The sequence below is a fragment of the Sarcophilus harrisii genome, chromosome 2 (genome assembly GCF_902635505.1).
Source record: "Sarcophilus harrisii chromosome 2, mSarHar1.11, whole genome shotgun sequence".
NCBI lineage: Eukaryota > Metazoa > Chordata > Mammalia > Dasyuromorphia > Dasyuridae > Sarcophilus > Sarcophilus harrisii.
The window spans coordinates 554118040-554144041 of NC_045427.1; the positions used below are offsets into that span (position 1 = coordinate 554118040).

The following is a 26002-nucleotide window of genomic DNA, read 5'->3' on the forward strand; positions in this document are numbered from 1 at the left end:
CCAATGAAATCTAAACTCCTCAAACTCTGGAACTAATTTTGGTTTTTTATGCCAACAAATGCTTATTGAATTGAATTGGATCATATTGTGACATTCCTAGGTTCACACAGCTAGTAATATAAGAGCTGACATTCAACCCTCAAACTTCTAACTTCAAGTCCAGGAAGTCATCCCCTTATTTTTAGGCTCCCCACTTGTGTCATCTGTTAGCTGCAGGATTCGTCTTCCTCTCCTGCAATGGCCAGCCTGTTGAAGGAGGCAGGAATATCTACTTGCATGCAGCAGGCCCCTGTTCAACCTAGACTCATTCTATATCTTCCTTCACTCTCTTGCCCCTGTTTTTGCTGTTACTGAGACCTGCATTCTCTTTATGTTGGTATCTTAGACTACTACTTCTATTCTGACTATACTTCCCTTCCTTTCCCAGCTCAAACCAACTATTTTAATACTTTCCTCTGTTCTTAAATCCCTTGGGTTTTCTTGTTCTATTACCTTCCTTCCTTTGTCTCTCTCTTCTTTGGATCCCCCTCCATTTACCACCTCCACATTGACTGATGATACTGCTGAACAGAGCTGGAGAATGTCTCTAATGGACTGATGGGACACATTACAAATTCACATTATCTAATGATGGCATTAGATCATTGCATCCTCTTTCATCTAATCTTGACTTTCTATAGGTACCTTTTCTGCTTCCTACAACCACATCCTTCAAACTGAATTTTTTTTCCCTAAACTTTCACTAGACTCTATCTTACACTCAAGCTACCATCCTAACACTCTCCTCCTTTGTTCAGAAATTCCCTTCCTTCCCTGTCTCACCAAGCCCTCTCTTCCTTTGAGATGAAGCTCAGGATCCACTTTCTGCCAAGAAGCCATCATCTTTGAAGCTACAGATTTCTATTTATTAAATTTACATTGATAGTGTGCGTTTTTATATGTATTTCTCTCCTCCTTTAGAAAGTAAATTCATTGCTTATAGAGGCTATTTCATTCTTTGTCCTTGTGTTCCCAGTGCCTAGTACAGTGCCTCACATAAATTATTGATGTCCAACTGAACATTTTGACTCTTCGTGGACAATGCCTTCCACCCTGGCAAAGGTAATGAAGTACTTAGCCATTTGTTTTTCCCACAGGTTAAGACAAACAGAAGTTAACTGACTTGCCCAGGATCACATAGGTAGTAAGATCTGAGTCTGTATTTCTTGGAATTCAGGTCATCCTATGTCCAGGCCCAGAAATCTATCCACTGAATCAGTTATATGTCTCCTGATTCATAGAAGGCACTATCAATCCTGATTCATAGAAGGCACTAAATTAAAAACAAAACAAAGCAAAAAAAAAAGTGCAACTATTGATTGACTGATTTTTAACCACACCACTTCTAATTAATGGGCTATGGAATATACAGAAAACATATATTAGTCTAGAAAAAGAGTCTTAACCTGAAGTCTATAAATTTGCTTTTTAAAAAGTTATATGTGTATTTCAAAATAACTGGTTTCTTTTGTAATCCTGTATATTTGATGTTATTCATTTTAAAACATGAAGCTGAGAAGGGGTTCTTAGGTTTCACTAAATTGCCAAAGCAGGCCAGGACATTAAAAAGTTAAAAATATCTGTTGTTGTTGAGGTGTTTTACTCTATGTCACCACATTTGGGTTATTTTGTTTTTGTTTTTGTTTTTTTTTTGTTAAAGATACTAGAGTGGTTTACCATTTTCTTCTTGAGTTCATTTTATAGATGAAGAAACTGAGGCAAACAAGTGATTTTCCCAGTGTCACACTGTAAGTATCTGAGGTTGCATCTGAAGTCATAAGGAGGATTTGTGACTCCAGGACCACACTATGTTACCTAGCTGCCTTTAAAAACATTTACCTTACAGTTAAAGGGCTTCCCATAGGAAACATGTCACCCAACAGGAATATGGAAACAAGTATAAGGAACCAATATGGTGACAAGAGAACTGAACTCAAAGCCAGAAAGCCTAGATTTTTTTTGGGTAAATAATAGCTTTTTATTTTCAAAACACATGCAAAGTTAGTTTTCAACATGCCCCATGCAAAATCTTTAAGTTTCAAATTTTTTCCCTACCATATCCCACCCCCTCCTCCAGATGACAAGTAATCTATGTTCAACATATGCATTTATTCTACAAATATTTCCACATTTTTCATGTTAAACAAGAAAAATCAGATAAAAAAGGAAAAAAGATGATAAAGAAATCAGAAAGCATGCAAACGACAACCAAAAAAACGGTGAAAATACTATGCTGTGATAGCATGGTATTCTTTCTGGCTGCAAATGACTCTCTCCATCACAAGTCTATTGAAACCAGCCTGAACCACTTCATTGTTGAAAAGAACCACATCCATCAGAATTTATCATCACATAATTTTGTTGTTGCTGTGTACAATGATCTCCTGTTTCTGCTCATTTCACTTAGCATCAGTTCATGTAAGTCTCTCCAGAGACTTTCTGAAATCATCCTGCATATCATTTCTTATAGAACAATAAGATTCAATAATTTCAAATTCAATAAATTCAAAATAAACAATAATTTCTTATAGAACAATAATAAAACAATCACATTTGAATACCATAACTTATTCAGCCATTCCCCAACAGATGAGCATCCACTCAATTTCCATTTCCTTGACACTACAAAAAGGGCTGCCACAAACATTTTTGCACATGTGGGTCCTTTTCCCTTTTTTATAATCTCTTTGGGATATAGGCCCAGTAGAGACACTGCTCAATCAAAGGGTATGCACTGTTTGATAGCCCTTTGTGCATAGTTCTATATTGTTCTCCAGAATGTTTGAATCAGATCATGACTCCACCAAAAATGTACTCGTGTCTCAGTTTTCCCACATCCCCTCCAACATTCATCATTATCTTTTCCTGTCATCTTAGCCAAGGTGAGAAGTGTATAGTGGTACCTCAGAGTTGTCTTAATTTGCATTTCTTTGATCAATGGTGATTTAGAGCATTTAGAAAGCTTAGATTTTAACTGTAGCTCCATCATAAATCAATTGACTGGATGACCCCAGGATTTTTTCACTTCATCTTACTGGGCACCTACTTAATCATCTGTAAACAACCTAACCTGATTATTTATATCTTAAGTTCTCTTTCAGTTCAACATTACACGCTTCTGTGCATCAATCCTAAAATTCATTCTATATGCTTTGCCAAATGCATATGACTAAGCACATGGCAAGAACCCCAAAATACTGGTTTCACTATGAAGATAGCCATATGTGAATCTGATGGATCCAAGTTTCAGTCCCAGTCCTAGCAGATCAGAGCTGTTAGGCCAGAAGGCTATGAAGTGAGAGTGAATGGCCCACTGGAAAGGAGAAATGAGTTATATGAATTGATCATTTCTAGACAGTTTGAAGAGAATAGAGAATAACGAGTGGTTTATACATCAGGCTAAAGTTTTACCTTTCCCCTAGATAGGGCATTGGTATCGGAAGTTAGTGGTTTTTTAGCTTTTAAAGACTAGGTAGCTACTTGGATAGGTTGGATGGGGTGTTGGACCAAATCCCAGAAGCATATATAGCACTTAGGAAAAGTACATTCTGGATAGAATCAGTATAATTTTTAATAAATCAAAACCATAAATGTATCTACTTTGGTTGACTTACAATAAGGTGAAAGCAGCAATTTACAATCCCTAATTTATTCTTATGGCAGTTTTCATCAAATATATACAACCACTATTAAAATAGAAGCCCACCTGCCTCCATTTTCTCTGGAATCTAAGTCAGTGGATAAAGTTATATAAACAAAGTACAAATAAGGAGAAATACAAGAATTTCTTTTCTTTCCAAAAAAAGAATTCTTCCACCTGTGTTTTCATCTATCTCCTGGTTATCATTCATGATCTTGCTCCCTTCTATGTTCCCTCTTGAATCTTCCATCTCATCCTGTTCAGTGGCTTATTTCCATTTGCTTAAAAATACATCTTATCTTAAAATGGTCTTCACTTGACTTCTGTCTCTCTCTTATCACCTTTATACTTCCTTCATTTCTAAACTTTTTAAATAAATGATTTTATAAGGATTCCCAGGTCAACTTAACCTGCAAATATTATGGAAACCAGCAGAGAGCAGTGGAATCCAACTGAGATTAACCTAGACAGTCCAGGAAGTGTGGAATGCAAAGGGGAAGTAAAGCCACTGAGAAAGGCAGGAATCATTATCTGATAGTTAATACTTACTCAGAACTACTATGTTACAAGTACTGGGCTAATCATTGGGATACTAAAAAATAAATTTTTTTAAAAAATTAAAAAGGCAGACTGCTCTCAAGAAGTTCACTGTCTAATGGGAGAGTTCAATTAGTGATAATTAATGGAGGGAAGGTACTAGCTTTAATGGGCATCAGAAAGACTTCTTGTAAGAGGCATTGTATTATATAAACTCAGATTTTGAGCCAGATGGACCTCAGAGACTGTCTAGTTCAGACCTCTTTTTACAGAAGGGTAGAAGTGGGGTTCGATTATCTGCCCCAATTTATAGAGGGAGCATGTGGCAGAAACAGGAATTTGAACACAAGTAGTCTTATTCTATGTCCAGTTGATTACATTACTTTCTCTCTTTTGAATGACGAAGAGAAGCATAAAAAAGTACCAGAGTCCAAGAGTCAATGTGGATAGCCCAAAGAGGACTGAGGGAACATGGGTCAAAAGCATGATCAAGGTGGGAAGGGATGGTGAGTGTGGGTCACAGAAATATCTAAATAGTAGACTCATCACTTTTATGCTTTTGGAAACTGTCTTAGTGATATGAAATGAGCCAGGTCATACAGTTAGTTTAAGAAGAACCAAGACTAAAATTCAGACCTCCTGATACCTCCCCCTACCCGTCTTCAAGGCTCTTTTCCACTACATGTAATATATGAAATAGAAATGCAAACATAACTGTCTGCTAAAAAGGTTCAGGTGGTTTGAGGGCTTTCTTTGGACAGAGCACACTGGTCCCACCCACTCCAAGTATCAAGGGTATCATAACTGGAATCCCTTCAGCTGCCTCTACTTCATCAGCCCCCTCCCTTTTTAACCTTTTCCATTCTAATTCTTATTTCTCTCTCTCTCTCTCTCTCTCTCTCTCTCTCTCTCTCTCTCTCTCTTTCCCTTCCCCTCATCCAGTTCTCTTTGCTAATCTTTTTCCATCTCACTGTCTCTGAAATCACTGCCAAGCATTCCCCTCCTTTACATACATGTTTGAAACATTAACTTTATGAAAATAAATCCATGAAGAATTAAAATATATTTATATCTCTTCAAAATTCCCTTTAAAATGTTTTATGGGATTTAAAAAACCTAGTTAAGAATTCACAAAAACCTAAGAATAAATCCTTAATATTTTGCAAATATATTCTAATTACAATTCTGAAATTTTTAAAAACAAGTTTATATATACACACATTCTAGAGTTATTTTTAAAAGACTTACATTTTTTAATATACAAAAAAACTTGGAAAAACAATCTTGTTAATTTCTCTCTGGCAAACTTTGAGTATATTCTATTCCAATAAATGGGTCATTCATAGTATTTTAATAAGAAATTAATTCCAATGGCTATAACCCAAGAAGAAGACTCAGGAAACTTGGGTTCTAATCCTGAATTCCCAACTAACACCATCATCTACTTTGGCAGGTCAGTTTAACATTCTGTGCCTCAATTTCATCACAGCATTGCTTGCTTCCTGGGGATGCTGTAAAGAGAGACAAAGACAGCTGCCACAGTATTTGGATTCAGAGCTCATTTCAATACATATAGTTACCTCATGGTTCACTATCCCCACCTCAAAACCTCCCCATTCCAGCACATCTTATGCAATAATGCCAAAATAATCATCTTAATATACTGCCTTAATCATGCTACTCCTCCGCTCCAATCTTTCAATGGTGTCATACTGCCTATTGAATGAGATCCAAATTCCTTAGTCTATTATTCAAGGTCACCTGTAATTTGGATGTATAGGTTTATTTCACCTGTTTTTTCATCAGTAAAATGGGAGTGGATACTTGTATCACTAACTTTATTATGTCGTATGAGGGGAGCTCTTTGGTAACTATACTATTGTTTAGTCATTTCAGTTATGTTCAACTCTTTGTAACCACCTTTGGAGTTTTCTTGGCAGAGATACTAGAGTAATTTGCCACTTCCTTCTCTAGCTCCTTTCATAGATGAGGAAATTGAGGGCAAACAACTTGTTATTTTATACTTATCAGTTACATAGCTAGAAAGTATCTGAAGGTAAATTTGAACTGAGGTCTTTCTGTCTCCTGCCCAAGCATTCTAGTCACTGTGCCACTGAGCTGCCCTTACTAGTTCAAGGATTAATTTCCATCTTTTACAGATAAGGAAACTCAGGCTGAGAGGTTAAATCACTTGCCCATCCTTAATAGAGCTTGGAGGAATCTTGAATTCATCTTCTTGATTCCAAGTCTTACTTCTAACTATTATATCTGATTTTTCATTTTAGTTACTTGGGTAATATCTTTTCCTAGCTACTAGACTAGAAAATTTCTAAGGGAAAGACTTATCCATATTTTCATTTCATATCCCGCAGCACAGTACCCTGAACATAGTAGACACTGGTGAATTGCATCATAATTACCTAGACCCTTGGATGGCTCAGCATCCTGGAGTTTATATGGATATGATATTTGATTTCACAATATATACCAATATGCTTTTAACATACTGCTGTTGCATTTTCAAGAAACTTCATTCCAGCTACTGACCTTCCATTCAAACACCTCCTCAGAGAGTATGATGCTCCTCCACCACAGGTTCGGGAACAATCACTCCACTCACCCCAGGCATCCCAGCCACCATCCTTATCTTCATCTGACCGTGTAATTCTTGATGTCTACAAATAGGGCAAAAAAAAGCACACGGAATAAAATGTAAAATGTTCAAGTCTTCTGGGTTTTCCCCACCCTTCCCATCTTTTCCTATGGGTATCCAAAGGAAGTGAAACATCTTTGAAATGTTTAACTTTTAAAATTATTATTTTCTCATGAGAGCATGACGGCAGAAAATAATTATCAGAACCTAGAGGCGTTCTAGCAATGAGCACTATAATTTGATTAAGGTCAAATTATTTTCCCTTAGAACATGTCTCTGAGGAATATAAAAAAAAATTATTATAGGTATACCTCATTTAACAGAAGGAATATGCTCCTCAGAGCCTTTTGTAAAATGAATTTGTATAAAGAGCATCATTAGGTTTGCCACCCAGCAATTTACATTGTAATTTCAAACATATGTTCCCTAGGGAGAAAACACTGGACCCAAACAAAACACTGTAACATTTCATTTTTCCATCTCTACTAGGGATAGAAATTCCACATGAATGAATTTTCCAGACAACTGATATTTACCCCTTTAAGCACCAAGGTTTGTTTCAATTTAATCATTTTAGATGATTTTGAAATGAGGGGGGTGGATGGGAAGAAAAGCAGTGGAAAGAGTTTGCAGTTCAGAGGATCTGAGTTCAAGGGCTGGCTTGTGAAGTGTTCATGAACAAATTCACAAAGAGGGCCATATTATCCTCCAGGAAATGCTCCAGAATATTATACTTTGTGAATTGTTTGATTTTTGGAGGATTTTTTTTCAGTCTTTTCCCTTGCTCTTGGGCTATGAGCTATTATTTCTTGCTGCTATCATTGTTCTGAAATCTCTTTGAACAACACAATGCTAGGAAATCAACAGTAGCAACCTTATTAAAATGCCCCTGTTTCCTTTTAGTTGTTCTCACTTTTCTAATTACTTCTTATAATCTTCTATGAACCCAGGAACTAGAGTGTTAGAAATGTGTGTGACTCATGTGAGAAAAGTGTGAAGAAACTCTAAGCAACAGGCGGAAGGTACCCCCGAAAGTCAAGTGGAGGCGCTGAGGAAGAAGGGCTTCATGTTGTCTTTTTTAAATATTCAGATGTCATTTCTCCTTTTGATTCTGAACTACATTCAGTATAACTGAAGATGTCAAGTATTTGAGGCCCACATTGTTTCCAGAATGTGCCTAATCCTAAAGAGAAAGAAAAAGTCTGACTTTCTATCACACATAAGGAAAAGTGTATAGTGCTGGCAAGGCAACAGGCCTTGGGAAAACTGATGCTTAAGCTAGCATCAGTAGTCAGCCAAAGGACATCTCCTTGACACGGTCCACTGGGAATTCTTTAAACTATAGCACACAGCTACTGCTACTTGTTGCCCCCTTCCCTTAAACTAAGTTCACCAAGTGAAGACTATTTTACTTTATCAGAATGCCTTCCTCTACCAAAATGAATCCTACTCATCCTTAAAGACATTGTTCAAATGAGGTGATTCAGGCCAATTCTAATAGACTTGTGATGAAGGAAATCATCTGCATCCAGAAAAATGACCAAGGCAACTGAATGTGGATCACAACATAGTATTTTCATGTTTTTTGTTGTTTGCTTGCTTTTGTTTTCTTTTTCATTTTTTTCCTTTTTGATTAGATTTTTCTTGGACAGCATGATAAATGTGGAAATATGATTAGAAGAATTGCATATGTTTAACACATACTGTATTACTTGCTATGTACGGGAAGAGAATGGGGAGAAGGGAGGAATAAAAAAAATTGGAACACAAGGTTTTTCAAAAGGGAATGTTGAAAACTATCTTTGCATATGTTTTGAAAATAAAAATAAAAAGTTAATATTAATTTTTTAAAAATGCTGTTCAAATTCTGCTTTGCCTGTGAAACCTTTCTGCACCACACAATATTAGTATCAAGCCACCATGTTAGACACTGAGAAAAATCAAAAAAATACAAGGCAAAGGCTCCTGGGACCACAGAGTTTGCGATCTATTTGAAGAGAAAGGACAGCACGTGAAGTGAGTAGTTCAAGAAAACTAAAAAGACCAAGCCTTTGCCAAATGAATTATGTAGACAGAGATGTTACAGATGTTTGGCAGATAATGGCAGAGATATTGCTAGAATTGTTCAGAGGAGCAAGACAATACTTAAACCAGTAAGAAATGTTAGGTACAACAGAACATGTCTAAGAGAGGGTGACTAAAGTGGTAAAAAGGCTAGATAGCAGATTGATTAAAGGACCTAGAGATATTTAGTTTCAAGAAAAGAAAACTAATGAAAGACAAAATAGCATCTCCAGATGTCTGAATGATTGTCATGTTGAAGGGAGGAAGGAAGGTAAGGAGGTGGAGTTGCTCCCTAAGTGGGTAAGGGTGGGGGATTGAGTTCAGAAAAGAGGGTGTGTTCAATGTAAAACTCTGGAGAACTGGAAGAGACTCAGAGTAAAAAAGAGGTTATAGGATCTGGATCACTGTCGATCATCAAGAAAGAAGTTTATAAGTGGTTTCTGGCCCCCAGACAAATATATGACCAGGGCCTGCATCACACCTTTTACAATTTCCAAGGTAAACTAAAAATAGATGACACAATCAAAATTCATTTTCTATCAAAACAAAATATAGAAACTATTAGAAATAAGTGAGTACTGCCTAAATAGTGACATATGTTAAATGGGTTTTGTTGAAGCCCGCACAGATTTCACTCATTCTGGTAACTAAACTAAGAAAATTGGAGTTCTTCAAAAGGTCAAGTCCACTTTCTGCTTGGGTCTGCTGTCATTTCAACACAGCTGTCTCCCATCCTGGAGGCAGGGAGGTGAGTTTGAGCCAATCCCAGCTGTAGTTCCTCTAGGGGCAGGGACCAGCCCACACACCCAGGCTTAAAACGCCACAGGTGTGCCCACTCAGGGAGTCAAACAAATCATAATTCTGTCTAGATTCAAGTCCTCCTTAGTCCTACCCATTACCCTGATCTTGCTGACCCTTACTTTCACCTTAGATGGATTCTCTCCCTTTTCTTAGATGCTATTTATAATTTGTAGAATGGAGAAGGTTTATCTATACAACATCACCAAGACAAAATGAATGGCCTTTTGTGTCTGGCCCTTCCTAGGCAATTTACTCACTATTTTTTATCTACTTCTTTGTTTCTGATCCTTGGTGAATTCAGGTTGTCTCATGGCTGACCTTCTTTTCCTTTCTGGTTTTAATACCCATAGAACTGGGTCCCAGAATGTCTCCGCCAGAATAATGGGGAAGTTTCTAGTCTCCCTGTGTCTCTGGCCCTAACTTCAGGTAGGGCTGAGCAAAGAGAAAATTTAATTCTTGTGGTGACTAAGCATTCAACATATACCATAGAATCATGGTTAATGAATATATTAATTATAATACTATATTACATATATTTTATTACTAAAGTATAGTTATAACAATTTATATTATACTCATTATATTTATTATAGTTAATATTATGGTAATGATCTTAATTATATGTATAAATGTTTTAATATTTACAAGGTGTTTACATTATTCTCTCATTTGATCTTCTAAACCCTTCAAGAGCAGCTGGCCTGGAATCAGGAGGGACTCATTCTCATGAGTTCAAATCTGGCTTCAGACATTTTCTAGCTGTGTGACCCTGGACAAGTCACTGTTTGCTTCAGTTTCCTTATTTGTAAAATAATCTGGAAAAGAAAATGACAAACCACTCCAGTATCTTTGCTAAGAAAATCCCAAAGGGAATCACAAAGAGTCAGACAAGAAAACCCCAAATGAGATCACAAAGAGTTGGACACAACTAAATAATAACAACAAAATCCTATGAAGTAGATGCTATGAAGGTGAGAGGTTAAGTGATTTGCCTTCAGTCATACAATTAGATAAGTGTCTGAAATGGAATTCAAACCCAAGGTTTTCCTGAGTCCAAAATTTAACATGCTTTCTACTATGCCATCTACACCAAGAAGGAAACTAAGATCATTAAATCTGATTTTGTAAATGAGAAAACTGTAGAACAGTAAAATCAACTGACTTAGCCCAAGGCCTATTTCCTTTCAATATCATACATTTATAAAAAAAATATTGTTTTGAAGTAAGACTTAGATCTGAGTAGAGGCTAATTTTTAATGAATTGTTTCTGTTCAGATATAATATTAAATTCAAGAGGATATTCAGACCATTCAAGTAACCTTTTGGTAAGTCAATCTGGCTTCATGCAAACTGTTATAAGGCAATGTTGGCTCAATACTCATTGCTAATAATTAGCTCATTAATTTGGATGCTACCACCAATTAAATAAATTTCACTCCACCCATAGGGGCCCACCTTGAACTATTCTTTTATGTTTCTTTCCATAGGTTCATCACAAAGGGAGCACCCAGGAGGCTAGGGGATACCCTTTGCATTTTCTTAATTTCCTAAAAACTATGTAGCATACTTGTGATCCATTATTTATCCTCCATTCTTGTCACACGACCAACCAATCATCGTTTTCAATCACACACATCTTTGATGACATCTTTCATGATTGTTCTTTTTAGTACTCTAATTTGTTAAATGGTACAATATGCTCACACCTGCTATAAATGACTCTCTTTTCCAGTTTCCTGATCTCAAGATGCCGACAACACGGCAGACAGACCATTTGTGAATTTCTTCTTGTTAGGCACTTTCAACTTCTTGTCTTAAAATTTGAATCTATCTATTTATAATATGAAAGCAGACAGCCTACACACCAAAGCTCCTCCCATATGTCATCAGGCTCTCTTCTCAAATATCTCAGTTCTGTGAGAGTGAGCTACAACTATATGCATCAATTCAGAGAGGAGTAATGAAAACCTGCAAAATCTGGAAACTTCCAGTCTAGACAGTCCTCTCATATGGTCTTCAAGCCTCCTCTTCCAACCACAGTCTCAGGATCATGTGCTTGCATTCTCTTATTGATAAAGTTATAACTATATCCTGCCTCTCTGAATTATTCAGAAGAATATTCTTCAAGTACCAATGATCCCCAAGAAATTATCTTTTCCCTTGTTCCTATGGTCCTGTTCTCATACTCCCCTTAACTCTAGTATCTCAATTTAAGTATTTTGGTTTTTGGCTAAATGCAATTTTAATAAGGATTTTTGCTTTTTAGCATTAATGATTGATTTACTGCTTCTATGGAAATCTCTAAGTGCTCCCCCACCTTAAAAAAAGAAAAAAAGGCTGCAACAGACTGGTGCATACATGTTGTATATTTTTAGGATTATTGTCAAGAATTTTATTTTCATTATATAGTTCAACTTTTACTAGATCTGTATATGCATTACTGAGTTAATAGCTCCCCTTATTTTCCATGGACTTGGCAGTTGTGCTTCAGCTGGATTGGTATGTTCATTACTGAGCTAAGAATTTTTTAAAGTCTATGTGCTAATTCTTTTGGGAGAGGATAGAAAGCAGTCTGGACCAGTGATTTCTTTACTGAAGAGATTTCCTGGTATAGAAACTCTTCTCACCAATATGGATCTAGAACTCATCTGTCACTTGGAATAATAGAGCTCTGGCTAGGACACTGAGATATTAAGTAATCTGCTGGTTACTTTATTTAATATTTAATATTTAACTCCAGTTTTCCTGACTCCAACTCTATCCATTACATCTCAGTATTTCTTTATATGCTGATATCCCATTAAGCATGGCTTCTTAAACTTTTTCTACTTATGACTCCTTTTTAAAAAGCCTGAGAAATTTTTACATGATGACAGATATATAGGTATATAAATCAAATATTTACTGATAATAAATTATAATTTTGTGACCCCTATGTTTAGTTACATAACCCCATATGGAATCACAATCTATAGCTTAAGAAGTTTTGTCACAGAGAATCTCTTTCTAAAACAAAATTTTATCATTATTTTATAGGCTCACTTTTATAGTTATATTCTTACCAAGATCTGCATAAATTTCAAGAGTCCTGGCCAACAACAATTTGGGGGCAAACAGACTTGGCTGGTGAAAATCAAGCTCTTCTAGTTGATGTTTAGCAAAAGACTATTGAATTTAAGAGTCATATGACCCATCCATGTCAGTTGGTTATTATCATCAATTCTGGATAAATAAGTTATTAATAATCCTAGCTAAATCCTAAATTAAACCTGTCAGATTATACCCGTGGAGAAGAAAAGAATTTATGGCCAAAGAAGAACTAGAAAATATTATGAAATGCAGAGTAGATAATTTTGACTACAATAATTTAAAAAGATTTTGCATGAACAAAACCAATGCAGACAAGATTAGAAAGGAAGCCAAAAGATGGGAAACTATTTTTAAAGCCAATGTTTCTGATAAAAGCTTCATTTCTAAAACATATAGAGAACTGATTCCAAATTATAAGAATACAATTTATCCCCCAGTTGATAAGTGGTCAAAGAATAGAAACAGACAGCTTTCAAATGAAGGGCTATAAATCTCTAACCTTTCATCTCACAGTTTATATTATATTATATTATATTATATTATATTATATTATATTATATTATATTATATTATATTATATATTATACTAAGTTTATATTCTAAAGATATCATAAAAGAGGGGAAAGGACCATGTAAAAAAAATTTTATAACAGCTCTTTTGTAGTAGGAAAGGAACTGGAAATTGAGTGGATTCTATGAATGTAATGAAATACTTAATTGTTCTGTAAGAAATAATGAGCAGGCTGATTTCAGAAAAGCCTGAAAAAACTCATATAAACTGATACTGAGAGAATTGAGTAGATCCAGGAGAACATTGTACACAGTATCAGCAAGATTATATGATGATCAACTTGATGGGTTTGGCTTTTCTCAGCAACACAGTCATTCAAGAAAATTCCTATAAACTTGGGATGGAAAATGCCATTTGCATCCAGAGAGACAACTATGAAGATTGGATGTGGATCAAAGCACACATAATATTTTCACCTTTTTTTTTTTTTTTTTTTTGGTTTGCTTGCTTGCTTAGTTTTTTTTTTTTTTTTTCTCTTGGTTTTCTCCCTTTTGGTCTGATTTTTCTTGTACAATACAACAAATATGGAAATATATTTAAAAGAACTGCACATATTTAACCTATATCAGATTGCTTGCTATCTTGGGGGAGGAAAGAGAGAGGGGGAAAAAAATTGGAAGACAAAGTCTTCCAATGTTGAAACTATCTTTATATGTATTTGGAAAAATAATATACTATTGAAGGAAAATAATATTGGCTGAAATAAGTCATTTAATCTTTTCAAGATCAAAATCACATCTTTCTTACTTATATGGAACTGATTCCCAACAATTAAAGAATTGCTAATTTGGAGAGTGTAAAATAAACCAGTTGCTTGAAAGCAAAAAATAGTTATTTTGTACATATATAGGATATATATCTCATTGTTCTTGTTCCGTTGTATCCAACTCTTTAGTGACCCCATTTAGGGTTTTCTTGGCAAAAATATTGGAGTGGTTTGCCATTTCCTTCTCCAACTCATTTTATAGATGAGGAAACTGAGGTAAAGAGTGACTCCTGATTCCATGCCCAGTACTAGGCCACCTAATGAGTCTAAATGCACATTTGCTTAAAAGACTGTTTTACAGAAAACTCATTTAAGGTAAGTGCTCACATGGAAGTCAGAGAATACTTACAAGGATACTTTCAAAGTCTCTCTGAAGAACTTTGGAAATGATTAAGAAAGGAGACACGGGCATAAGACCTCCATGTCTAGTATGCTTGCATCAAAGTAGGTGCTATGCTCTATGAGCAAAGCAGAATTGCAGTAGTTCAAAAGAACAAAAGAAACATGAGACATGCAAATTTGAGAGCTATCTCCACTCCAAATGTTCATTCGGACTATTTGTGCCACACCTGTGCAGAGCCTTCTGAGTTTATATCAATCTGATCAGCCATAGTTGGACACATTGTACCTTGACCACAACACAATGATATTATTTTGGTCCTTTTTGAAAATGAAACACTACCTCCAATTTGTACTCTTGCTAACAGAGATATTGTTCTCAATCTAGGTTGATAACAATCTGGAAGTGATCTTACTAATAATTTATAACAATAAGAACTGGATATTATATGGGGCCAGAAAAAGCATATATATACTTTTCCCTTTTTTCTTTTTTGCTGAGGCAATTGGGGTTAAGTGACTTGCCCAGGGTCACACAGCTAGGAAGTATCTGCGGTCATATTTGAACTCAGGTCCTCCTGAGTTCATGGCCAATGCTCTATTCACTGTGACATCTAGCTGTCCCAGGAAAGCATAAATTTAAACATTTACTGAGTGCTCACTATTTGCAATGAATGTGCTAAGCTTGGAGTTGGAAGAGATACCAAGATATGTACAACATAGTTTCTGAACTTCAGAAGCTTAGAATCTAGAAAGGGAGATAAGAACAGATAAATATTACAGTACAAATGAGAAATTATAAAGTATGGGAAGTAGCTGTGCTTTGTAATTAGACGGAAAAAAGGCTTCCAGATTTAGTAGAGAATAAGGAAACCAATCAAGTAAGATTTCATAGGGCAAGTGAAATCTAAGGTGAATTTTTTAAAAATGGGTGGGAAGCCCACAAACAGAAGTGATGAGAGGATAACTAGTACACAAGGAACAAAAGGATGGAGATAAGAAAGAAGGAGGCACAATTAGGGAATAGCAATTAATCCATCAAGCACATAAGAGGAAAGAGTAGAAGACAAAGGCTCTTTAAGATGTTTGCTTAGTCTAGTCTAAAAATTTTCTAGAGCCTCTTTATTTGAGTCTGTCCTAGCAATTTTCATAGTCACTGAATTTAACCCTCAAAAAAAAAAAATCTGTGGGTCAACTTTCCACATTCATTTTAAAACCTATATAGTGAGTATACTAGATAATATTAGAACAGGTTTGTACTAGTTGTTCTAGGGTTTTGGGGGGAGGGGAATATCCCTTGATGAATCTCATTTACTGATCCATGTCACCTTTGATCTGGCCTGAGAAAGAACTAAAAATTTCCTAAACTCAAATCCAGATCTTGTTTCCATCCAAGGAAAGGAAATTCGTTTCTCTTTCTGTTATAAGAGCACAAGATTATGCTCTTATGCTTATAATCTTTGGTACTGGAAATGAAAATCCTTTCTTGTACTAATGGTAGAGTGTGACCCACAAACAGAGAACACAGTCCAAAAGGAACCAAAAATATGTGATTCTAGTCAAAGTAAATCATAAAGGATGGTCTCAAAAAAAAAAAAAAAAAAAAAAAAAGGTTGGATTGGATACTGGGAGATGTGGGTTCTAAGATTTGCCCTGCAAATAATTAGAAGTGACTATGGTCAAGACTTCCCAACTCAGGACTTCCCTAGTCAAATTGAGAGCAGGAGAGATAGTTTGCCTTATATAAATGAGCATCTTCATCCTTCTCTTTTGTTGTCTTACATCTCATTATCTTTATTGTACCCATGAGAGGTACTTCTAGGCCTAAATACACATTAATATGGTTCTGTTTAGCAGAGACTCAGTGTCAGAGCAATTGTTCAAAGTGGCTTTTACTGGATACTGAGAAGTTATACTTCATTTTTCATGTATCATTCTTGGTTATATCTGGGGAGGAAAGGATTGGTTGGTATAAATGCTAAGGGGACTAGACTAGGAACTAGGAAACTTAGGATTCTAGCCTTAGAAGTGCTAGGGTGGCTAAGGGATGGAGCAAACAGCATTTCTTCTTCAGGTCCTTGTTTCCTCTACTTCAAAATAAAGTGGTTCAATAGGTGATCTTCAAATTCTCTTCTAACATTCCATGATCATTTCCTTGAAAACCAACTCTTTCTCCCCTTGCACCAAGAATACTGGTTTTTAAAAAGATAATACAATAAAAGCTTCATGAAATAATCATACTGCATTAAATCATGACTGGATAAAAGCCAGATATGTTAAATGAACAAAAAGAATTAATACAAGTTCACATTTTCAAAATTTACAAACTTAGCTTATTCATAATGAATATTAGATCATGAACACAGCAGCTACAAGCCCCATAGCTAATAACCTACTTCATCAACACCTTGAATTAATCAAAGATCAAGCTAAATTAAAAACTGATTACTCCCTTTAATGATCAAAAATACTATATGGATAGTTGAATTTTCTTGTTTTTGATAAAGTTCTATTAGGTTAGATCAGATTAGAAATTTATAGTTTTTCCTGAGAAGTTCATTGATACAGTAAGGGCAAATAAAGGAATAAATAAATGTTTAAAACCCTACAATCTCCTTCCCTAAAATGTCTCTAATAAGGAAGACAATCAAGTGTCTCCTGTTCTTTGAAGCTAGAATCTGGACCAATTGCAAGCTCAAGGACTCATTTGGCTGACTTATGAAGAATGGTGGCCATGCAAATGGAATTCTGCCAGTAGCAGTAAGAGCTCATTCCTCCACCCTGAAGTCCCACCCCAAATCCCTGCATTTAGATGTAGTTTTAGCCAGGGTGCTTAGATTTTCTGAAACTGGATTGGTTTATAGATTTAACTGCTTCAACATTTTAATAATAACACCATAATAAAAACAGCTTTTAAAAACTGGCTGCACAGGGGCATCAAAATTGTAAATTAAACCAACCAAACCATGGAAATTGGAATTAGTAAACCAGGGGGCCTAAATTGAGATTTTTCCAACATGTACTCTGGGATAGTTCATGGAATAAAAATAAAATTGCATTAGCAACATTTGCCTTACACTTTGGCTTGTCTGGGGCCAGATGTCTGGTGAGCTTCACCTTTCCAAATGACACTTACCCTGAAATCAGAGGAGGGTCTAGCTGATGGATATATATGGAATCAGCACAAACCTCAAATGGAGGGTGAATCTGATGAGGAAAATAGGTACAAGAGGCTGATGACAGAGCATGCCCTCTCAGTAAAAACAGAAAGAATTCCTAGCAATGGGAAATTTGATATTCCATTAATTTCCTGGCTTGTCAAGTCACCTGCATACCCCCAAATTCTACAAACACATTGGCCTTTATAAAGTCCTAGGTTGTTTCAAGAGAGCTGTAGGAATTTTGTACTGGCAAAGCTGTCATTATGCTAATCAATCAAGAAATATTTATTAATCACTTACTGTGTGCCTGACAATGCTCCTAAGTTCTAGGGATACAAAGAAAAAGTTATAATAGTCTTTGCCCTCAAGAAGCTTGCATTCTAATGAGACAGATGACACACAGAAATTAGAACCTATATTTCTGATATAGAGTATAGAGTAGGAGGAAGGTAACCTTAGAAGAAGGAAAATGGCATGAACAGAAGGGGTGTGGGGGGACAAAAAAGACCTCCTAGAGGAGGTGATGCTTAAGTGAATCTTAAAGGATGAGTTTCTAAGAGTTGAAGTTGAGAAAGAGTGCTTTAGGCTTGGGAAACAATCAATGCAAAGGTACAAAGATATAGAGCAAGGAGTGTGAGGGACTATGTCTGGAAAAGGAGATTGGAGTCAGGTTGTAAAAAACATGAAATACAAAATAAAAGACTTTCCAATCAATCCTAAAAGTATTAGGGGGAACCTAGTATTTACTGAGCAGAGTGGAGACGATAGGAACAGACTCTTCCTGGGAAGATCACTTTGCTGAGCGGAGTATAGAGAGAAGAGACTTGAGCCTAAGAAGCAGTGGAGGGGCTGGGAGAGAATGGTGAGGTGGGAAGTCAGGGAAACGTTTCAGATGTGCTCAGCATCTGAAATAAATGAAGCATCTTGCATGTCTGTGATCACTAAATTGACTCACACACACACACACACACACACACCCCTCTCTCACATCCCCAAGTTTACTACAGGAAATTCATCATCCCCAATAAGACAAGGAGCACAGGTGGATAATATCGGCAATTACAGCATGCTCTCTTTCTATGGAAATCATCCCCTGGGAATGCTCCCTGGAGATCTAGGAGGGAGATGGTTGGAGAAGGCAATTGTTCTCCAAGTCATCATCCCAGCATTTCATGTTCCAGGATTAATGCTTTACTTTGGAAATGCATCAAATTAGGTTATAAGATCAAAATAGGGTCACTTTCTCCTATGGGCTGATGTTCAGGGTCCAATGACCTCCTGAAAGACCTTGCCAAAATATGTCAACAGCATTAGTTTATATTCTTTAGATATGAACATACCCCCACATAGTGCTATGGGCAGACCTATGGGAAATTCCAGAAATTGAATTCAGTTCAATAAACATTGATTTAAATGTTTGTGATAGGCCAGGCACTATGATAAGCTCCAAGGATACAAAAAGAGGCAAAAAACAATCCCTGCCTTCAAGTAGCTTATTAAACTGGTAGGGAGAAACAACATGCAAATAAATATCTATATAAAGCAAGTGAAATACAGGCTAAATATTATATTAAAAATTAAATAAAGGAATACTGGAATTAAGAAGAGCAGGGGAAGACTTCATAGAGGAGGTGGGAGTTTAGTTATGACTTAAAAGAAGAGGTCAGCTGTCAGAAGTCACAAGGGAGAGCCTATTCCAGTCATGGAGGATAGTCAGAGAGACTACCTGGAACTGTCACATTTGTGCAACAGTTACTGAACTGAAGTGTATGTCATAAGGTGGAAGAAAACTGGAAAGGGAAGAGAGGGCTGGGTTATGAAAAGTTTTGAATGACAAAGAAAGCATTTTGTATTTGCTCCTAGAGGCAACTAGAAACTACTGGGGATTTTTTGTTGGAGGAAGGGGAGAAGGGGGGGAAGAGCTGGGGCTTCATATGATTAGACTTGAATATCACTTTAGTGCCTAAATAGAGAATGGATTAAATTTTTTTATTGTATACCAGGATGCTAAGCAATTGATCATGAATGAGCATTTATGGATTTAGCCTTCCAATGTCAGTCTACAACACACCCATACACTGACCTTGCCTTTGCTCGATTTTCTGTCTTGCTCAGCCTTTCTTTAAGATACACCTGATTAATGAATCCTAAGCAATTCAAACTGAACAAGGACAGGATGGAGATTTCTTCTCTTCATTTATCTTCCATTGAGCTATGATACAAGCAGGTGAATCCCTCTCAAGGAGGCTTATAACCCTCAAGTAGATCACTCTGGGTAGGCCCCTCAATTGGGACTTTGCTTAGTAACCAAAAGCAGACTCTGTCTGGCCAATGATCATTGCTTACCCTGCCTAAAAAGAGTTTGGAGATTCCTAGATCAGTACCAGTTTTGCCTATTTTTTTGTCTTTTTTTCTTTTTAAGAATTTTTTTTGGTAGATTGTCTCCCTAGGAGATGAAACCAGGAGGAATGCAGGGGATGTTTAGGTATTGTAACAATAAAAGATATTAATAATTTAAAAAAAAATAATATTAATTAAAAAAAAAAAAAGAAATTCTAATGAAGGGGGAAAGTGCCTGAAGATTTCCCCCAAGCAAAAAAGTTTCCTTTCCCCCAGCTTATCAGTAACAAAATGGATGATTTGTAAATGTCTGCTGAATGATTTAATCTGAATAAAAGTTAGAAGAAATCTAACTGCATTCAAATATCTGGACAGTTTGTCCAACGATAGAGACCTTATTCCAAATACGATGAGTCTGAACACAGGGATGTCACCACTTCACACAAAATAATCCCTTTATTTGGGAACTATAAATCATTTTTTCTCTACATTTTGCATCCTGATCTTTGTCTGGAGCTAAAAAGTACGTCTTTTTCAAAAAAACAACCTTACATATAGGTGAAGTTAGCTGTCAAGTCTTATGTGGGAATTGCTTTCTTTCACGAGCCAAACTTGTTCCTGTTTTTCATTGACCTTAAAATGTGGAATGTAGGACTAAAGATGAGACTAAGGTCTGATCTGACCAGTACAAAAAATCGTTTCCAGCTTAAAAGGAAAGTAGGTTGGCACTTTTATGCTCTATAAAGATTATAACTGCATTAAGACTTTTGGGACACCTTTTTCTTGATCTCCTCTGTTGTTCTAGCCAATCACTAGACTTTTAGCTATGTAACACTGACTCATAACAGCTTTAGCTTTTTATTCAACTAAAACCCTTAAGTTATTTTCAAATGAATGGCAGTGTCAGGATTCAAGACTTAACTCAAGCAAAAGGTCATGTGTAATTTTACTTTTAACCCAGAGCTTTCTGTTCTTCCCTATTGAGGAAAACTCCTTAGTTTTAGGCCATCATTCCAGACCTCGGAAATGTTTCGGAATGCTGATTCTATTCTGTAATCCCGTCTATTAACTATCCCTCCCAGTTTTGTGCCTTTAGGCTATTTCTAGGAAATGCCGAGGGTCATTCAGCAGGCTAAGAGCAGGGTGTGGCCTTGAGCTTTGGAGCAGTAGACTTTCATAGCTTGGGGGATTTGTCCAGGCTGTGATATATTACTTGTTGCATTGATCTCCCTGTTCCAAGAATTCTACCCACAGTAACCACAGGGAATTTAAGACAAATCCAATATTGAAGACTGCTGATGTTAGTTAATAGTAATACCTTAAATTAATACAATGCCTTTTAGGAGCTCCAGGGGTTCACATTTTAAAATTAATTACATTATCTGAATAAGATCATTAGTCTTTGAAAACATTCTTAAGGGGATAACAGATTTACCTATTTCGAGTCAAGAAAAAAAAGTTTAAATGATCCTAGAATACAAAATAGGTCTGTTTGTATGAATAAAGCTGTGTTCATCATGGCCACAATGGGAAACTGGAACCTTACTGCTGTTGATAGCATTTACATTGTACTCTAGCATGTACTCATTGTACATAGCATTTACATTGAACTCTAAGGTATGCAAAGTACTTTATATAAATTCTCTCATTTGATCAAAATAATACTGTGAAGTAGACTCTATTATTTCCTCACTATTATAAAAATGCAGGAGTGCCAGATTTGGAATCAGGCTTTGAGCTCAAATCTGGTCTCAGGGACTTACCAGCTGAATGACCCTGAGCAAGTCACATTTATCTCAGTTTCCTCATCTATAAAATGACCTGGAGAAGGAAATGGCAAACCACTCCAGTCTCTTTGCCAAGGAAGAGTCAGACATGACTGAGAAACATTACAGATGAGGAAACACCCTATAGGAGATTAAGTGAAGTGTTCAGTGTTCAGTGACTGCTAAGGATATGAGGAGGATTTTTAACTCAGGTCTACCTGACTTCCAATCTAGCCCTCTAGCCACTGTGCCATCATAGCTACCTCACTGCAAGCAGACCTATTTTGTATGCTGGGAGTGCCTCTGTTTCTTGATTAAAATCCATTTTTAAATTTTTCTCTATTTCTTGACTGTAAAGTCAATTCTGCTATCCTGTCCCTTAGCAATACTTAAAATGAAAGCAGCTTCATTTAGCTAATATCATTACTTTATTTTGAGATGTATGACATTCTCTTCTTTCTTCCCATTGGCATTTTAAAAATACCACAAAAATTCTCTTCCAAAAGAATTCCCTTTTCCATCTTCATAATTTCTTTCAAACTATGCAATAATGGACAGCAGGGTCTTAGTGGTCTCCCTCACTCTTGTCCACACCTCTGTCCTCCATCTTGGTCTTAATTCATCCTGCACATGGCAGCCAGGCTAATTCATTCTTTCATCATATCCTATCCCTGTGTGAGTAACTCCAGGATGCCTTTACAACTTTACTTCATCTGAGCCAGTTCACCTAAGGACAAATACCTGAACCTGAAGTTCAACCCCACCAGCAACCCACTTTTCCTATACAATCTTATACCTAATACAGACTTTCTAACCAGGTAAAGTTTATTTCCATAATAGTTCATGCACATCACAGTATCACAAGATATGAAGCTTGATTGAATCTTCAGAAGCTACTCAACCCTTTCATGTACTTAATGAAAATACTAGGGCACAGATATTTAGGTAGTTTTAGAAGCAGGACAATTATAATGATAATGATAACAAAGGCTAGCATTTATAGAGAGCTTTAATATTTGCAAAGTGATTTACAAATATTATCTCATTTAATCCTCACAACAACCTATTAAAGGAGGTGCTATTATTACCAATTTACAGATAAAAAAGTTGAGATAATAACTTGTCCAGCATCACACAGCTAGCTAGTAAGTATCTGACACCAGATATAAATCATCTTTCTGACTCCAATAAACCAATATAGATAGTCTGACCAGAGAAATAGTGCTTCTTCCATTGTATCATGCAGCCTCATAATTAGGTAGTAGTTATCTTGACTCTTGTCTTGCCAATAGACTTCATTGCCAGTAGAAGACAGAGTAAGGCTGATGACTTCACTCAGCTCTGTCTCACTCATAACGCATGTGTAAGTCTAGATAGCACCCTCCTAATGTCAACTGGTCCTCTTTGAGAAAGAATCAGCAACAATACTTTTGCTGGTCCCGCTCCCTAGGATGTGTTCCTTTCATCATTTGTCCAAAATCTTAGTCTTTCATTAAAGGACAAAGATCAAAGCTCATCTCCTCCAGAATGCCTCATAGTATCTCCAGAGATACTTATTTTCTCTGAATTACTCTAGCATTTAGTCTGTACTGATGTCATAGGACAAACACTAATCTAGAAGAGATCTTGTTACTCTTCTTAAGTAACAGTATGATGCTGGTCAAGCTGACAAACCTCTCTGGATCTCATTTTCTTCATCAGCTAAAGAAGAAAAAAAATGAAGGCATTGTTGATTTTGGAAATAGTAGTTTGAACAATGTATTTGGCGATCTGATGTCAGCTATGTAGTGGTTAAGGGATGGGTTACTAGAGTAGCTAATCTGAATATTTTCTAGGGCACTAGCCTGCCTCTAGGAAGGAACATGCTTTAAATGAGTTCAGCTGATTGATTTAATTGTGGACAGATGATTTTTAATCCCATGAGAAAACAATTGTTAAACTTCTCTTGATAATGCATTCTAAGATTTGGCATCATTTATTTCCAAGTTATTTTTAACCCTCAGCTCCTATCCTAAGTAAGGTAGCTTACTCTTAACAGAGATAATGAAAATGAAAAATACTAGCAATCACTGCTTACCAGTATAAAAACTATTTCCATGCCTAAGGACTTAGCTACAGATTCACCAAGGCCAGGACTCAAGTCCTTCCTTTGATAACAGTGTTGTGTGACCACAAGCAAAGTTACTCTCAGTGCCCTCAAGAAACTCTCCAAAATTAAGTTACATGCCAGTTGCCAATCTTCATCAGTAGAAAATCACATGGAATTTACCACACCAGCAAATTAAGATATGTAGATTATAAAAGAGAATATCCAGAAAAAAGGGGGTTGCCTTCTTTCTCCAAATTTAATCATCTCACTTTCTTTGACCTCTTCACAAGGACCTCTTCTACCAGCTTTAGCTTATCTATCTGCTTCATCAATGTCTTCACATATTTGTTAAGGAAGTCTATCCACTTCCAAATAGTCACAATACTCTGATAGCATGGTCTAAAGGTAATAAGAACACATGTGGATGATTTTGTTGTTGTTCAACTGTGTCAATCCTCCTTGATTCCTTTTGGGGTTTTCTTGGCAGGCCTCCTGTAGTGTATGACATTTCCTTCTTCAGATCATTTTACACATGAGGAAATTGGGGCAAACAGGGTTAAGTGACTTGCCCAGAGTCACACAGCTAATGTGTGAAATCACATCAGAACTCAGTAAGATAAGTCTTTTGGATTCCATTCTACCCACTCTATCCACTTTGCCATCTAGCTGCCCATATAGTGATAATAATAGCCAAATAGCAATTTAGAAAACACCACCATAATCATTATCTCATTCTACCCACAAAACAAAAATATGAGACAAGTCATATCTCTTAGACTTGATTCCTTGTATTTTTATTCATGCATAGGATACTGCAATGATCTCCCAGGAGGTCACCCTGCCTCAAATCTCTTCCCACTATAGACCATCCTCTACAAAGCTGCTAGTTACCACGTCACTCTTCTACCCAATAAATTCCAACTTTTTATTGCTCTAGGATAGAATATAAACTCTCCTATTTGACTTTGTAAGATTTTCATAATTTTGTGTCCCAATCTCTCTTTCCAGAATCATGATATATTATTTCCCTTTCTATATTCCACCATCCAGCCCAATTGGCCTTTTCTCTATTCCTTATGTATACAACTCTGTCTCTGCAGTTGTTAAAGAGCTATTTTCCTCATGCCTGGAAGGAACTTCTTTGTTTTCACCATATAGAATCCCTCATTTCCTTAAGGAAGCAGCATGAATATTACCTTATGGTCCCAAGTCCAGTTTTCTTTCATTATCAAACTACTCCAAGAATAATCAAAGCATTACTTAACAGTTCCCATTTCCCATATGCTACAGTTGAAATGTCCGATGGTCTGCTGGGAACTCTCATATTCATCCCCTCTCTCACTCTTTCCTTTTCTTCACTTCCTCCATTTCCCTCCCTACCTCTCTTTCCTTTCTCATGACTACCCTTCAGCCCTTCAGTCCCTATTTCTTAAAGAACCATGACACCCACCCTATGATATCTATAATATAATTCTAATTCAGTACATGGCCCTTCAGAATCCTAAAGTACTTCTAAACACTAATGATCCTTACTTTATGCTAAGAATTTTTATATATACATTTTTTGAAAGCCTAACAACTTTAAAATCAACTCTGAATCCATGGGGTACAATGCACATCACTAAATTTCATGCTGTGCTATCATTATACTGTATTTTATTTGCGAATGCTTTTCTGACCAGTTAAAATCATTCTTGATTATAATCCAAAGAGGTAGGCTGTTGGTCGTTTCATCAAATTGGTATTACTTGTAAAATGCCCAACATGGTTTTTTCTTTACTCAAATACATAATAAAAAAGCTATAGAGGAAAAGAGTCAAAACTGATCCTTGCAGAATAGTGCCTGTCTTTCTGAATCAGGTTGAGTTTTTTGTTTGTTTATTTTGACAAGAAAAAGGAACTGAAAAAAAAGTTAAAGAACAAGAAAAATAAGACTTTATTTAAACAAGATTTTAAAATAACACAATCTAATGAAATTATTAAAAAAAAAAAATGTGCCATAATTCCTTGGTCCTGAACTTGACTAAATGGGGCTTTCTGGTTACTTAAAAAAGGAACTATTTTTATCCCTATGAAAAGAGATTTCCCCCTCCAGTTCCTTTGAAAAATTGAGTTTTAACTGTATGGTTTGATATTAGAAAAACAT

The 26002-nt window shown here is 36.2% G+C and overlaps 1 protein-coding gene across 4 annotated transcripts in view; it reads right to left on the reverse strand.

Moving 5' to 3' along the window:
* ADAMTSL3 (ADAMTS like 3) overlaps positions 1–26002 on the reverse strand; it is a 542401-nt gene that overhangs the window by 300964 nt on the left and 215435 nt on the right. For all 4 annotated transcript variants that reach the window (XM_031955661.1, XM_023496559.2, XM_023496553.2 and 1 more), the window contains one exon: positions 6764–6891. In XM_031955661.1, coding sequence (XP_031811521.1) covers positions 6764–6891 — 128 coding nt within the window. The remainder of the gene's footprint in view (positions 1–6763; positions 6892–26002) is intronic.